This window comes from Lonchura striata, chromosome Z (genome assembly GCF_050655825.1).
Source record: "Lonchura striata isolate lonStrDom1 chromosome Z, ASM5065582v1, whole genome shotgun sequence".
NCBI lineage: Eukaryota > Metazoa > Chordata > Aves > Passeriformes > Estrildidae > Lonchura > Lonchura striata.
This window is the reverse complement of record NC_140740.1, coordinates 6,757,961-6,772,851: the sequence shown is the minus strand read 5'-3', so window position 1 is coordinate 6,772,851 and position 14,891 is coordinate 6,757,961. Positions and strand designations below refer to the sequence as shown.

Below are 14,891 nucleotides of genomic sequence, written 5' to 3'. Positions count from 1 at the left end.
TGACAAACAAAACATCTGGTGCATGCTCATCTTGTTAAAGGCATGTAAAGATCACACCTTTATGTCTTAGCCCTATTTCTAGTTGTACCAGGGCACAATAAAGTTTAACATGAAGCGCATTCATTACTCTTCCAAATAAGAAAGAGAAATCTGAAGTTGCTGTTCTCAAAGGGAAACTGCCACTGTCAACACAAGGAATGTCCCTGCTCAGTCAACAATGAGAATACAATTTGTGTGAGGAGAATACAATTTGGCTCCTGCTGGTGTTATGATTTCAGTTTCCATGCTATGCTATTAACATCAATCTGTAATTTCCCTTCAGTTCACACATTATGTTTCCACCTAATTGGCAATTCAGACATTTTTTACAAAATTGTTACCATCTATATAAACAGATGTCAAGAAGAACAAAAGAATATCACTATTGATGTAGATCTCTTCTGGACAGGTTTCTGAGCATGTTCATTGAATATAATTAAATAGTTTGAAGATTATAATACTATGTCCTCTGGACACAATTAGCAGCATCACATGGTTGTTAGTATAGTGGTACAATCCCCAAGTCATTTTGACTGGCTAAAACAAAAATGTGATGTCTTAATTTCAGCTGGGAAAAGATGCATGGTAAGTTTTCTCCTCACCCTCAGGAAAAGGATTTTTTCACAATTTCCTTCAACTTCCCATACCATCTCTTTGGCCTACAAAGCCTCTGGACCCTACCTCAACACAAAAACTTGAGATTTTTCTGAAGCCCTTTGTCTGCTCATCAACTGGTTCTCTTACAGGTTAGATTTGCCAGTCTTCTGCAGAAGTCAGTAAATATATTACTTTTTCAAACAAAGGAATTGATCTCAGTACTTCACATACTCCTCCATGAGGCAGTCATCAATTAAGTCATAGAAAGTCCTTGTCACTTAATGGAGTAATAAAAACTTGTGCTCAAAAACATATCACAACAGTGAAACAACTGCCAGAAAAATAGCCAAGGGTCAGATAATATAAAAGTAATCACCTCCAGAAGTGATAGTTTGCTATGTTTGGTAATATCTTTACCATTCTGCAGGTCACCTCTGGTGTCAGGCCACAGTGGATTAATCAGGAGTTTTCTGTCCACACTCACAGCAACTGCAATGATTGTCTCAAAGGATGTTCCATCTGCAGTAACTTTTACTGGCTACAGTACTGTTCTACCAACTTATACCTCTGTATGATATAATTATCTAAGATAAAAGAGCAGACTAGAAAAACACTGTCAAAACACTAACCCCATTGCAAAAACTTAAGTATATTACTGCTTTTTGCTTGCCAAGGAAATAGGCCTCTCAAAAATACCTTAGGCAGAAATCCTGAATATCTCATTCGAGGCCAGTTTCCCTGGTTGTTTACATTTGGCTGGATAAGGTACTCTCAGGATTGAGTGCACTGCACTGAACTTTTCCAGTGAAGTGAATGCACACACTTAATTCCTTTTTACAGCCATATTGACACTGATTTGTCCATTCAATTCAAGCCAACTATTACATTTTTAAAAACTCAAGTATCCAAAACCATATCAGCCTGGCAAGTAAGTTAGCTTGTCATGCCTGTTTCTTATCAGGTAAAGCCACTTAACTGACATTATCTGGAAGCAGTGTTTGTGTTTAAACCAAATCATGAGAGCAGCAGATAGTGACCAAATGGAAAACATGCAGTAAGAGTTCATGCTTTGCACCCTGGGCTAATGTGAGCCTACAAAAATGAATGGACTTTCATATGTCTGCACCAGCACAGCCTACTCTGTGATAAGAGCTGTTTTTCTTTTTCGTTTCTAAGCCTGTAGCCTCAAGAGTTTGTTCATCTCACACCCCATGACTGAAATGCGGAAGTAGTCACACCCATCCTTTTACCAAACATTGGAATTTAAGTAAACTTTAAAGTATAAAGCTCAAATTAGGAAACATAAATGAGTAAACAGCTAAAATCACTCCAAGATCCATTTTCTCTGAAATCTTGCTTTCAAATCTTAAAATTCTCTGGGAAAAGACTTTGTCTAGGCCAGACCAGCAGTTCTACCTACCATGGCTACCAGTTGGGTAGTGACAGGCATCTTTGGAAAATGTGATTGCTTAGGGAATATCACAATACAGACAGTACTGTAATTGTAATACTCACAACCAGTTCTCCACCTGGCTTCTAAATCAGAATGGCAGCACTTATTGTACACTGGTTTATACAAGTACCCCACGTGCAAAGGCAGGGACAAACCAAGTCCTCAGCTACCAAACAACAACAAATCCTAAGCAACACGTTTTCTACCACTGAATAAACTCAGACCCACAGCAACAGGTCTGGTCACATCAATGTTTGTCCTGAGAGGATGTTCCCAAGGAGCTTTTAATGTTCAGCACTCACACAAAAGAATAATGAACACTTTCACCCCATCCTGTGAAAACTGAACATTATCAGTCAGGTCCTAAAACAGTAAGACAGAACAGCAAGGGATCCTGTTCCACGTTTGAGTTTATTATTTGCAAGCAAAGCAAAATGCAACTGTAATTCTCTCAGAGCTGAAAGGGGAAAAGTAAGCAAATTAATGAAGTTACGCTTATCTCACTCACAAGACTTGACAGAACAAAACAAAAAAACTCTTTCTCTAAATGAACACCAACTTGAATAGCAGCCTAAACATACAGCAAAGAAAACCCCATGCATTACTATAAAAACACAGTCAAGATCTAGGATAAAATCTTAGCCGTTAAAGTTGCCTGATATGATTTTTGCACTAGCCCTAGAACAACGGAGATATGAAATGTATCAAACAAGTGACAAAATGGAGGTTACTGCATTTTAAACCATTGTAAACTGTATTCTAGGAAAATAATCTGCCATGCTAAAGCCAAAAGGTCTGCACTGTTCCTCCTATCAGGTGAAGCAATCAATGGCAGTAGCTTGTATGCACAAAAATAGTTTCTCTCTGTTGACAGTATCATCTCCTTCAATCTTGATGTTAAACCACAAATATTTTCACTGAAAACAGAAATAATATTTTCTATCACTGTCTTGGCTGGCACCTGCTCCAGCTCATAACACAGAGTTCACCAAATACATGCAGTCCTAAGCTCTTTAGCCTACTTTGGTGGACCAATGAGATAAAGAAACATTATTGCTCAGCTCTGCTAGAGATAACTAACCTCTACCTTCAGGTGACAGAAAAAATATATAAAAAGCACATATTATGTTTATAACATCAGAACATGTACGCAAAAAGAAGCAGCTAGGGGAAGGGTTTTAATTAGATGTCAGAGGTTAGAGGTTTTAGCACTTCACAGACCCTTATCTGATGGAGGCAGTGCTAATGTTATATGCTGCAGTCATGCACTTGTTCTAACTGTCCCCAAAGCCACTGCTGTGGCTGGTCCTATCATGGGAACCAATAGATTAAAAAAAAACCCCACAAATTAAATCTAAATGGCTAATTGCAGTGATGGCAAAAATGAAGCCTTTAATACATTTCATTTTGCAGTTATAAGAAAAGATAAAAAGGGGAAGAAGAAGATGAGGAAAGATGCTGAACTCAGAGAAGGTGGAAGGAAGTAATTTCACACAGCTTTTTGTGAGCTGTTGTTAGATTTGGGAAAGTAAATGGAAACATGACTTTCATCCCAAAAAAAATCAAATTATAAGACTTTGTCCAGCTATATCCTAATTAAAGATGTATTTGCCAGAAAATACCTTAAGATATAATACATGTTAACTGAAATCACCCAGTTTAAAATGTTGGAGGACAAGTTATATTTAAACTTAATATAGTATACTACAAACGGAAAATTAAGAAAAAATGACTAGCCATCAGGGATGACTATCTGCGTAAGGTCACTATGCAAAAGGAATATTTACTTTAAGAAGAAATATAATTTAGCTTTCTCAAATATTTTAGCCAGGGAAACTTTAACATAACCCATAAAACTTATTAGAGTACCAGGTTAATTTGCAAGATAAAAAATAGTCTAGAAAATAAAATCTACATTGGTATAATATATTTAAGGAAATTATGCTTAAAATATGACAAGTAGTCTTGATTTACTGTGTGAAATGGACTTTGCTATATCTAAGAACAACTTTAGGTAAAAAGAGGTAGATTTATTTTATGAAATAAACTATCACATGTCTGACACAGCAAGGAGAATCAACATGAGTCTTTATTCATCCTCTGAAAGCCTGTTTAAAATGAGGGAGAGTATTCAATGTGAATAGCAAAGACAAAATTGAAAAAAGAAGAAGAAAATATTCTTATTCATAGGGAAAGATGGCATTTAAAAGACATAGCTCTCTTCCTCAGCCCATATTTTGAGCTTGTAATTAAACAAATGAATTTACATTAATATAATCTATGTTAATACATTTGTCCCAGTGATATGACTGCACATTTAAAACATATGGGTAATCAATTAAGCTGAATTTGAAAAGAAAAGAGATGGATGATAGAGATTACACAACCACATGTAAGTAAAATGGTGACAAAGCAAAGATTTCATGTTGCCCAAATCAGAAAAGGCTACGGGAAAGTTTGTTTTTCCTGGTATTTCCAGCCAAAGAGACTGAAAACAAAATTAACAAATACAACACGTGCACAGCCTTGCAGCAACACAGACTAAACTTAACTGCCTGGGCTAAAGCAAACATTATTTTAAACCAAGAGCTGAATTTTAGCTGAGAAATAGCCACACAAATTTCCTGAAACAGAACTAGGGACAAATGGACAAATGAGGTAGGAAATGCTGTTTGGCTTTAATAGATGCCCTAAGAACAGAACAGTCCAGCTGAACAAAAAGTTTAATTAATTAGGTTCAAGGATCATTATCTTCTTGTCCTCTCAGATACCCACTTAAAACTGCACACACAATGAAACATATCAGAATCAGAAAGCAAAGCAATTCTCTTTTTACACTAAATAAAATAAAATAAAAGTTTTTTAAATGTTGTAAACTTCCTCTATTTCCTAAGACTATACTTTTAATTCTGTTGCATTTCAAGAGCCACCACAGCTAAAAGGCAGAGCACACCAGTTTTGTTTCTAAATCAAAAGACAAATGATCACATTCAGGATAAATACTGTAGGTTTCCAGTGGTATATACCTGCCTTCTTTTAAAAAATAGGTTTTAAATTCTGTAGAGTCATATTGAACCATGATAAAAGTTAATATTATTTACATTTTAAAGCCCAGACAAGTTTCTTCTCAAATACCAATACACACACACGTGCTTAACTCCCGGCACAAGTTTGACTGAACTGTGTGTGTCTGCTTGTCATAGATGAAGCTAAGCAATACCCATGTAATCATTTGTGGACCTGGAGCTTGACATCTCTATTACCAAATTTCAGGAAGCACCAATTATCTAAGGCATGACTTCTGTGATCCAAGCTTAATCCCATCTCCTCTAACACCTGTGGAAACTTCTATTTTGCCATGACAGCTTCCATATGCAGAACAGATTTCCAGCTCACACATCTTAAAGTTAAGGTTGAATAGCACTAACTTCTGTTCCACTTAATATCAAAATAAAGGGATACTGTCCTTGAAATGGGAAGAGGGTGCAAAAAGTGGCACCTTGGGTCAAACAGGCCAAACAATGGGATACTAAACAAGACACACAGGTACAAAATTTGCTTGCAAGAGACAGGTCTCCAGAGAAAAAAACATGTTCTCACTGTCTGTTTTCAAACTTCCCTTTCAACCTTTACATTAGACCTACACAAATGGGGGCTTGTCCTCTTTAATCCACAGCAACTATTTTTTTCTGGAAAGCTGGAGGTTTCATATCCTGCTAACTAAGATCTAAATACCGACTGAAGGCAAAACACAGAATTCATTCTGAAAGATCCTCAAGGACACTGCAGCAGTTCTGAGTCACCTCATGATGACAAAATGAACCAAAAATTAAGACATCTGCCCCCAGGTCAGCAGAGAAGGACCTACCTGTCTGTTGTGTTCTTTTGGGATAAGTCTTGCTGCGACTTCTTTCAATGCTCTGGTCAGGCCGTGGAAGCTGCACAGAAGTGTCTCTGGTCATTCGCAAAGATGTTTTTCCACTTCAAAACACAATAAAATGATGGAAAAACAGTAGGGAAAGTTACTTAGACTGAAAAAAAATGCTCTTAACTTGTCATCCCACCTCTGGTTCTCCTGTTGAGTAGCACGACCCTGAATTTTGTTTTGAATCAGTCACTGGCAAAATCATCAACAGATTGTGCCAACCACTCCTATATTTGGCATTTTCAAGTGGAGATACGCCACTAAAACAAAATGGTTTTTGTTAGGAATAGATTAAGATGGCATGACCTTTTCTAACCTAGAATATTCTAACGTACAACTTTCTTAAGTAACAATATTCCTCCCTGAAGTTTTTCTGAAAGTTTCCTCCCAGGAAAACATGTTTAATATTGTTTACATATATTTCATAATGTTCAGCTCCAGTCAGTCAGGGGCTACTTCTCTGGCATGTGGAATGACAGCCTAAAAGACTGCAAAATAAACTGTAATACAGGACTCTCACTAGAAAACCCCAGCTGACAAAAAAATTGAGTAAAAGTATTGATTTTTGTTTACAGTAAGGTTTTTATTCACTGCACAATTGAAGTAAATTATTAAGTTTCAATAAATTCTTTTATACTCATTTTAATGTTCCTCTCAGTGTGACTAAGCAGAATATAGTGGTCATAAAAAAAATATAAAATTCATATTCCTCCCCAAACTCCATATTTGTTCCTGGAAACTTATTTCACAAGAGAAGTAATTGTCACTATTAATTCCTTAATACCTGAAGTTTGATAATTTTGAAGCAAAAGCTATTGTACTAGAAAGAACTAAGCAACTATGCAGGAATTATTTACATAGATTTTTTTTAAATTATGTGAATAGACATCATGAAATACTGATAGTATTTTCATCAATAGGCCTTCACAGACAGTCAACACTGCAGAATTTAAATGTTTTCAGAATTATGAAATAATGGGAGGACAGAAAAATCTCAAATCCTAAGCCTACATCACAGTAATGTGGGTTTTTTTGGTTTTTTTTTTTTGTAGTTAGCTTAAAGTATTCTCAAAGTTACCCAGAAAACTTTTCTGTTCAACTTTTAAGTTTGGCAACCATGACAGTCTTGCAAATTCCAGAAGTAATTTTAACAAAACATCTCGGAATAAGACCTTCCACCCCCACTAAGCATTCGATCTTAAGACAAGAAAATTGTCCTCCTGAGAACTGTCTGACACACAATGAGAAGTACCTAAAAGATTTTACAAAAAAAAAATAAAAAAATCAGAGCAACGTTAAAAAAAACCACAACATCACAAGACAAATGAAAGTATCATGATCCCCTCCACTTACACAGAGAAACAGTGGGATTATGGTTTCTCTTCAGAGCTAATGATGTGTATGGATACACAACACTGTCACTGCTTTTGGTGATACAATGGGGGCCAAAGACAAAAATGGAAGACAACCAAAATTGTCAGCTATGACCATCATCCCAACATGGCATGCCTGATCAGAGATCATCCATGACATTTATTGAAATAGGAAGACAAACTGAACTGCACCACCAACAGCAATAGCTCAAACACAGTTAACTGCTTCATAGCCTGTTAGTTTCTGATTGGAAAGTTCTTGCCAGTACAAAACTTTCTCTTCCCCAGCACCAGTGCCCTGCTCCAATCTGCTGAAGTGATCCAACAGAAAAACTCATCTGGCAGGAATCAGTGAGCTACTACCCATTGTCCTGGATTGGGCAATGCAGGCCAGGATCCACTAGAAACACAAAAGGCAGGGCAATCATTGCCCTGTTATCCACAGCAAGGAGAATCTGGATCATGCCAGAGAATGTGACAACTCAGTCTGGATTAGGAAATAAAGAAAATTGAGAAAGATCTGCCTAACTAATGATTATCAAGCTTACTCATTATGATCCATTTATTTCTTGCAGCATAGTGAAAGCAATGCTCCTTATCCATCCTTAATTTCAAGTTTACAGCATCTTTCAAGGTTTAGAGCCTTGAACATTCTTCTAATGTTGTCACCTATTCAAGCCAGAAAACACACACCCTCATTTTGGTATTCCCCAGCTGTCAGGAAAACCTCTTTAGGACATGAACATAATTTCAGGATTTATAAGGAGATAATGATTTAAAGAGTCAAAGCTGCTCCTACTTTGAATACAGACTATAGCAAGCCTCAACCAATTCTGGGGATCTGGAGAGGAAACATTTGTCCCAAAACTGCCAGGCTTCCAAAGAGAGTCTGTTAAAATGGGCCTGATTCATCTTTCAACTTCAGAACCATAATGGGTCATATTCTGGGTGGTGATTTTCTTTCATTGGAGGGAAAGAGGAGAAAAGGAATGAAGAAGGAATGAACTGAAGTTTAAACTATAAAAAAAATTCACCTGTACCGATGTTTATAACCTATGGATCCAAACTTGCTGATTTTTCTTGACAGAGAGTTTGATTCATTCTCTGGCACCCTGTAATTTCAAAATAAAATAACAGAGTAAGTTGCATAGATAGGTCAGAACTATAGTTTCCTTGCCAAGTCAAGAAAAAAGAATACCTATTTGGGCTCAATTTTTTTTTCTTGCAAGTTCCTCTTCATCCCTACATCTGGACAGATTCTTATGAGGTTGAGAGTCTCCCACAGCCACCTGTTTGTCGCCCTTATTTTGACTACACACCTTTTTATTTCAGAGTCAAGTGTAAATTGCTGGAACCAGCAGCCTTTCAGCTAATTTTGGGAGAAGGCAAACCTACCCTGCCACAGTAGTGAGATTGCAGGAAGGACTTTTAGTTCACTCATTTCCAGCACTGCTAAAGGCAGCCCAGAGGATTTAATCCACCAATTCCCAGCTAGACACCTTAGCACATTTCTCTTGGTGTTCTTTGCAACAGTAAAATCAAGTGCTTTGAGATGTGCAGTACTCAAAGCACTTTGAGAAATATCTCTCAAAGATGCTTGAGCAGCACTTCTCAAAGTATCTTTGAGAAGATTTTTATACACCTCAGCCCCTCAGTAGTAAGCAAAATGTTATGGAAATTCAATTAATTTCTATTAAATATATATGTTTATTTATTTATATATATATATATATACAGAAACACAGAAATATATATATATATATATATATATATATATATATATATATTTCTGTGTTTCCAAAGGCTTCCCTCTAGCCAATGCTGCTACAGAAAATCTGATTATTAAATAAATTATCAAAACCTATATGGCAACTTAAATCCTGCCACCTTTCTCATAAAGCCTACTACATGCAACCTGAAGTACTGTTTAGAAAAGAATACTAAGACAAAAGAAACCACCAGACTACCCAATTTTAAAAACATTGTTTCACATCACTGTAAGAAAAGGTGTTGGCTTTTAAAAGCATTCCATAACCAAGAGCAGAAATGTATTTCCAGGCAACAAAACTTTTTTCATGACTCTGCAGGTGTAACAAGGCTCCCACTCAGTGTAGTGGCCCTATGGAAAGCACAATCTAACTTCTGCATCACTCACCTGAAAAATGTATGATGCTCTACACAGCATTTCCAGAGATGTTTGCATGTGACCTTGTTACGTGCTTCAAAAAAGAAGGAAGTTTCATTGCACTGAAGATAAAACAAAACAAATGAATATTCTTATGGGGGATCCTGCCATTGGAGTGAATCTCATTTCCTGAACAAAAGAACTAGCCATTGCATGTTAGTCCATGCAAGAAAAGTAATCAGCACAAAGAAAAGCAAGTTCTATAATTCTTCATTTAAGGTGGTTTTCTTTTTTAAAAAGCAGAGAAAAGAGATTATTGAAACACTCATGTTCCTTCATTCTTGTTCATACACATCATCTTCTTTCCTAAATAAAACACACCTGTCGGGGTTTTTTTCAAAAATTATGTTTCTGATGTTTTCTGAAACAGCAGCTCAGATGTCAATCAAAAATATTCTGGTTAACAGTATAAAAAAAGGCAAGAATAAATGAAAGAAAGAAAAGAGCTCAAGATCTGTTATAAACTACTATGAACTAATGACTGAGGAAACACACAAAATAGGCCAAAGTATACCTGAGGGGGGAAAGAAAATGAAGAAGGGAAGGGTTTTCTTTTTTATAAATAGCTAACTTCAGAATAATTCAAAATGCTAAGAAAAAGTTGAAAGTCTTAAAATCTAACTTAAGATCTCTTAAGGAAGACAACAACATCTAGAACAAAAGCACATACAAAGTTTAAAAACCGATCTCTGGAAACCAGCAGAGAAAAGTGGGACACATGCAAACTGTATCATACTTCCAACAGGAAAGGAGAAGCAATGGACACATCGCACTGCTTGTTTTCAACAAACACTCAGATGTGTTCACGAAAAATACTCTTCCATCTATTTCTCACTTGGTGAACTCAAGCACTCGGTGTTTCAGCTGTGATTTGCACAAAGAATGAGCAATCCCAGTGATGTCAGTGTGAGAGCTCAGCATGGCCTGACACCCCCTGTAACAAAACTGAGTCTAAAACCATTTCACCAACATGTGAGTTACAAAGGAGGTGTGATTCACACCACCTTCAGCAGCTGATTTTGGACAATCCATGCCCTTGCATTACTTCTGCAGTGCCATGCATGCACAAGAGCTCAGGCAAGTTTCTCCCCCTCCTCATTTATTATTGTTATTATTATCTGCAAACACCTTCCAAACTGTGAATTAATTCTCTATGTTCTCTAGAATTAAAAATTTCACCTATTAAAAAAAAACCCAGTTATATCTTTATTAACAGCTGTCAAGCAGCCTCACAAAACCACAAATTACCTCCTGAAGCAGCTTTTCCTTCACTTTGAAACAAATAACAGTAAAACAACAGAATTTTGCACCTGTGGTTAGAATAATACGGATTTTATTCCCTGGCAAAAAAAAAAAAAATATATATATATATATATACATGAGCTCATTTTCTCCCATGCCTTATTTCAATTAAATGTCTGGCTGTAACAGTCCCATGGAACAGGCAAGGAACTAAAATAATTCTCTGGTCTTCCATCAAAAACACATTTTACTCTCCATGGCAAGAGAGAAGAATACAGACAGTACAGTAAGACAATGACCACCAAGAAACCTAGGATTCATCTGATACTGCTGTGTATATCGTCAAATGACTTTGTAGTACATTGGTCCCATAAATATATTCCCAAAGTCCCTCAGGTTTAATAGGGATCATCATATCTCTGCAGGATTCACAAGTGGTTTAACTTATAGAAAAAAAATTTGAATTCATGAAAAGTAAAGGCTTTCTGAAAAATCTTGAAAATAGTTAAGGAGAAAAATAAATTTACCTTGGACTCTTCCAGAGTAACAACATTGCTCTTTCCCCTCTGATGGCTAGAAACAAACTCTACCCACTGAAAAATCATTATGCATTTTATATTGTAAAATTTTTAAAGAGAACATGTAAAGTGGTGCTTTACATTTGCTTATTTTGCACGTAACAGAAAAGTACCTTTGGATTTCATTACTTGATTTAAATTACAATTTTTATATTAGACTGTCATCTAATGTTTTCATATAAACCCACCCAACTATACTCATCTTCAAAAGGATAATATCAAACTGGATTGTAGTATTGCAAACTTGATGAAATATGATGAGTCAGTTTAACTTCTCTTAGGAAATAGCTCAATGATTCACTTTTAATATGCAGGGTCTTGCTCCTTCTTTGTTCACTCCCACTTTTTGGCAAAGAATTCTCTGTTGTACTTAAATTTATTTAATTATATCATCTCAAAGGAATGCATTTCTGGTATGTGGGAAGAGAGGGGCAGAGAGAAGACAGGTATGTTTTTGGGTTTTTTTTTTTAAGAGAATTTTAAAAATAAGGTGTTTCTGCCATATCTTACTGTTAGACCAGTTTGAATGCTGCTGGCATTCAACGACAGTGGGAAAAAGTTGGGGGGAAAGTTCTATTCCTGTTGGGAAAAAAGTTCTAGTCATCCTTTTTGTCTTCTTTAATTTACAGTTTTAGAACTTTCTCATGCACAGAACAAACAGCAGGAAAACGCATTAAAATCAGTAAGTGAAAATATGAGGGACAATATGAAAAATATGATACTGTCATATCATAGAAAGATCCAACCAGCAGAAATTACTGATTTCATCATATGAAGGCATTATTTTCTAAGGCAGAAGAAAGTTTACCCTATCTGGTAAGAAAAATATTGATGATGCTGAAGCATCTAAATTTAGTATCCAGCAATCAACAGCAGTAAGGGAGGGCAAAAAACAAGAGAGGGGTTGTGGGGGGGATGTGAGAGGAGGATAATAACTCTATAGACCCAATTTACCAAAACATTATGGAACTCAAATCTGGAAAATGAAATAATTGCCTAAAAATCATGGGACAGACCAATGAGGCTTCTGATAACATACTCAGGTTTCTTTATTTGAATTTGAAGGAAAATCACGTCTGAAAACTATGCCTTCAAAACTAATGCTTGTTATAACTCAGTAGCACAATTAAATTTTATTAGAGAGGAAAAAGAGCCTAAAACACTCATCCTTATCAAAGGCAAAACAACTGATAATTCTTTCACCATTTCTCAGCTTATCTGGGAAGGATTCTGTAATTTACTGCAACCAAGTCCAGTATGACACTGCTTAGAGCACAGCCAGGTTTAGGACTTCCTCCATATTCCTTTTAGGACTTTTTAAGGCTTGCAAGACCAGTGATTACCCTGATAATTTATAAATGCTTATATTAAAAAGTAAGCAGTACTGAAAACAGCAGTGTCTTTCTGGATTACATCTCTCCCCCAAGGGAATAAGTTGATTTATATAGGTAAAGAAAGGATGGCCTTACATGTTAAGACCACAACCTTTTGTTCCCAATAAAAGACAACATTTTTAGCATTTTGAACATCACAATTTCCTACAGTGTTAGCTGGGTGTTTTTCTTATTATTCTCATATATCTGAATCAAAAGAAATAAAGACCTATTGTAATTTTACTAACACTTTATAGGAAATTACACTTCTAAAGTCATTCAGCGCTGTTTGGTGCCTCACAAGCTTCTCCTGGCTACTCATCCTGCTGCTTTCAGAGTGCCTAGTGTACTAAAGGTAAGGCACTGTAAATCATGAACTGCTCCCACAGCAGCCCTGGCTGTCTGCACTCTGGAGATCTCTCTCCTTTGAGCCATCTTAGTGTTTGTCTGTTCTTTCAGGAAGCCCCTTTTGCTGATCAAACAAGTAGAAAATCACCTATTTTTGTATGATTATTTTCAATCCCATCTGTGACTTGCAGGAGCAAGGGAGGGGCAGGATAATGGGACCAGAGGCTGCAAAAGCACCCTTACAGCAATAATCACTCATCAAGATCTGGGACTGCCTCCTCCTAACCCTGAAAAAGGCACACGCCAAAAAACGTGAGGATAAGGATTACATATCCCTCTCCTTTTAGGTGCTTTAAAAACTTGTCCTGCAGTCTCCAAAACATGCTACAGCTCATGCTGTTAGAACCTCACCACCGTTTTTAGCCATAGCAGGAGAGACAGAGAGACCAGCACAGTGAGTGCAGACACCTTGTCTGCACTACAAGCTTATGCACAGATGGACACTGAGTTTTATGCTGGCATCCAGAGCAGCCAGAAGACTGATCTGGCAGGGCCTTTAAGATCTCCACTAGGGAGCTGGGAATTGGAACAGTGCTACACCCTAATACCCACACATCTCAGGTGAAAGATTAAAAGCGGGTTACAAAACCCTTCAAAGGAGACAACTCAGAGGGGTCATTGCTCTGCCTGAGTTCAGTACACAAGTTCAGGAGTGCTTGGCAAACAGCTTCCTGCTTGCTCTGCCTTGCCAACCCGATTACACAGCTTTCAGTCTCAGAAATGCTTTGTGCCCAGCTAGTTCAGTTCCTAGACAGGGCAAGCTCAGCTCCACCTGGAAGAGAAGACACACACTTAAAAAGACAGCTCTTCTCTCTGAGGGCTGGAAGATACCCTGTTCTTGGAGTTCATGGATTACTCCCAGGATAAGAGGCCACTGTCAGTAGATTTACACCCATTCCAGGGAGCACTGAACCCGCCCACAGAGCAAAAATTATTCAAGAACCACTGATTCAGAACAAGCTTTAGCTACCCTAATTTACAAGACATTTATGGGCTCCCAGCAATGCAGGCTCAGAAAATGAAGAAAAAAAACCCCAAAAGCACATTAGGAGCCATGCCAGCACACACACCACTCCTCCCAGTCACAGCTAAGGTTACATCAGGAGGGATCTTGCCCCGTTGTAGGGCACACTGCACATATACATATTACACCTGCACATGTAACAGATTTATTAACACTGGCTCTGAAGCTACTTCTTCAGAACATTATTCTTTGCCAGGCACATACCTGGTTATCATCAGTTCTAAATTCCAATAGAAAGCATTCTGTCTTTAGACATATGCAGACAAATCACAGCTTATGTAACGAACAATGTACTATTACTGGTTACACAAGGTCAATCTTTAGGAAAATTATACCAAGTTGGCAATTAAAATTGATAAAGCTGTGCCAGTTGCATTTCAACATTGAATCAAACACATCTCAGCTCTACATTACAGCAATTCAAAAACACTAAGGAATTTAAAAAAGAAAAAAAGAAAGCTGACAGCATTACCTTAATGTCAGTGAATTTAATTTTATGCAGGCCTTGAACTGATCTTAAAGTCCTTCAATGATGGCTCAGAAAGCAATTAAGAAAAGACAGGAAAACCCCCAAGCAACCAAAACAAGCCAAAACTATTTGATTTGACATATTAGCATCACTGGGCTTGCCCACCTCCACCCATTACTATCACTCTGAGTTAAGTGGGTGCAAATGCAAATGATGCAAAAGTCA

General features: G+C 37.1%; 1 protein-coding gene across 3 annotated transcripts in view; it reads right to left on the bottom strand.

Moving 5' to 3' along the window:
• Positions 1-14,891, bottom strand: part of EPB41L4A (erythrocyte membrane protein band 4.1 like 4A) — a 114,909-nt gene that overhangs the window by 29,393 nt on the left and 70,625 nt on the right. For all 3 annotated transcript variants that reach the window (XM_085567191.1, XM_085567190.1, XM_021524791.3), the window contains 3 exons: positions 9,543-9,634; positions 8,422-8,499; positions 5,958-6,070 (listed from right to left, as the gene is read on the bottom strand). In XM_085567191.1, the coding sequence (XP_085423317.1) occupies positions 5,958-6,070; positions 8,422-8,499; positions 9,543-9,634 (283 nt within the window). The remainder of the gene's footprint in view (positions 1-5,957; positions 6,071-8,421; positions 8,500-9,542; positions 9,635-14,891) is intronic.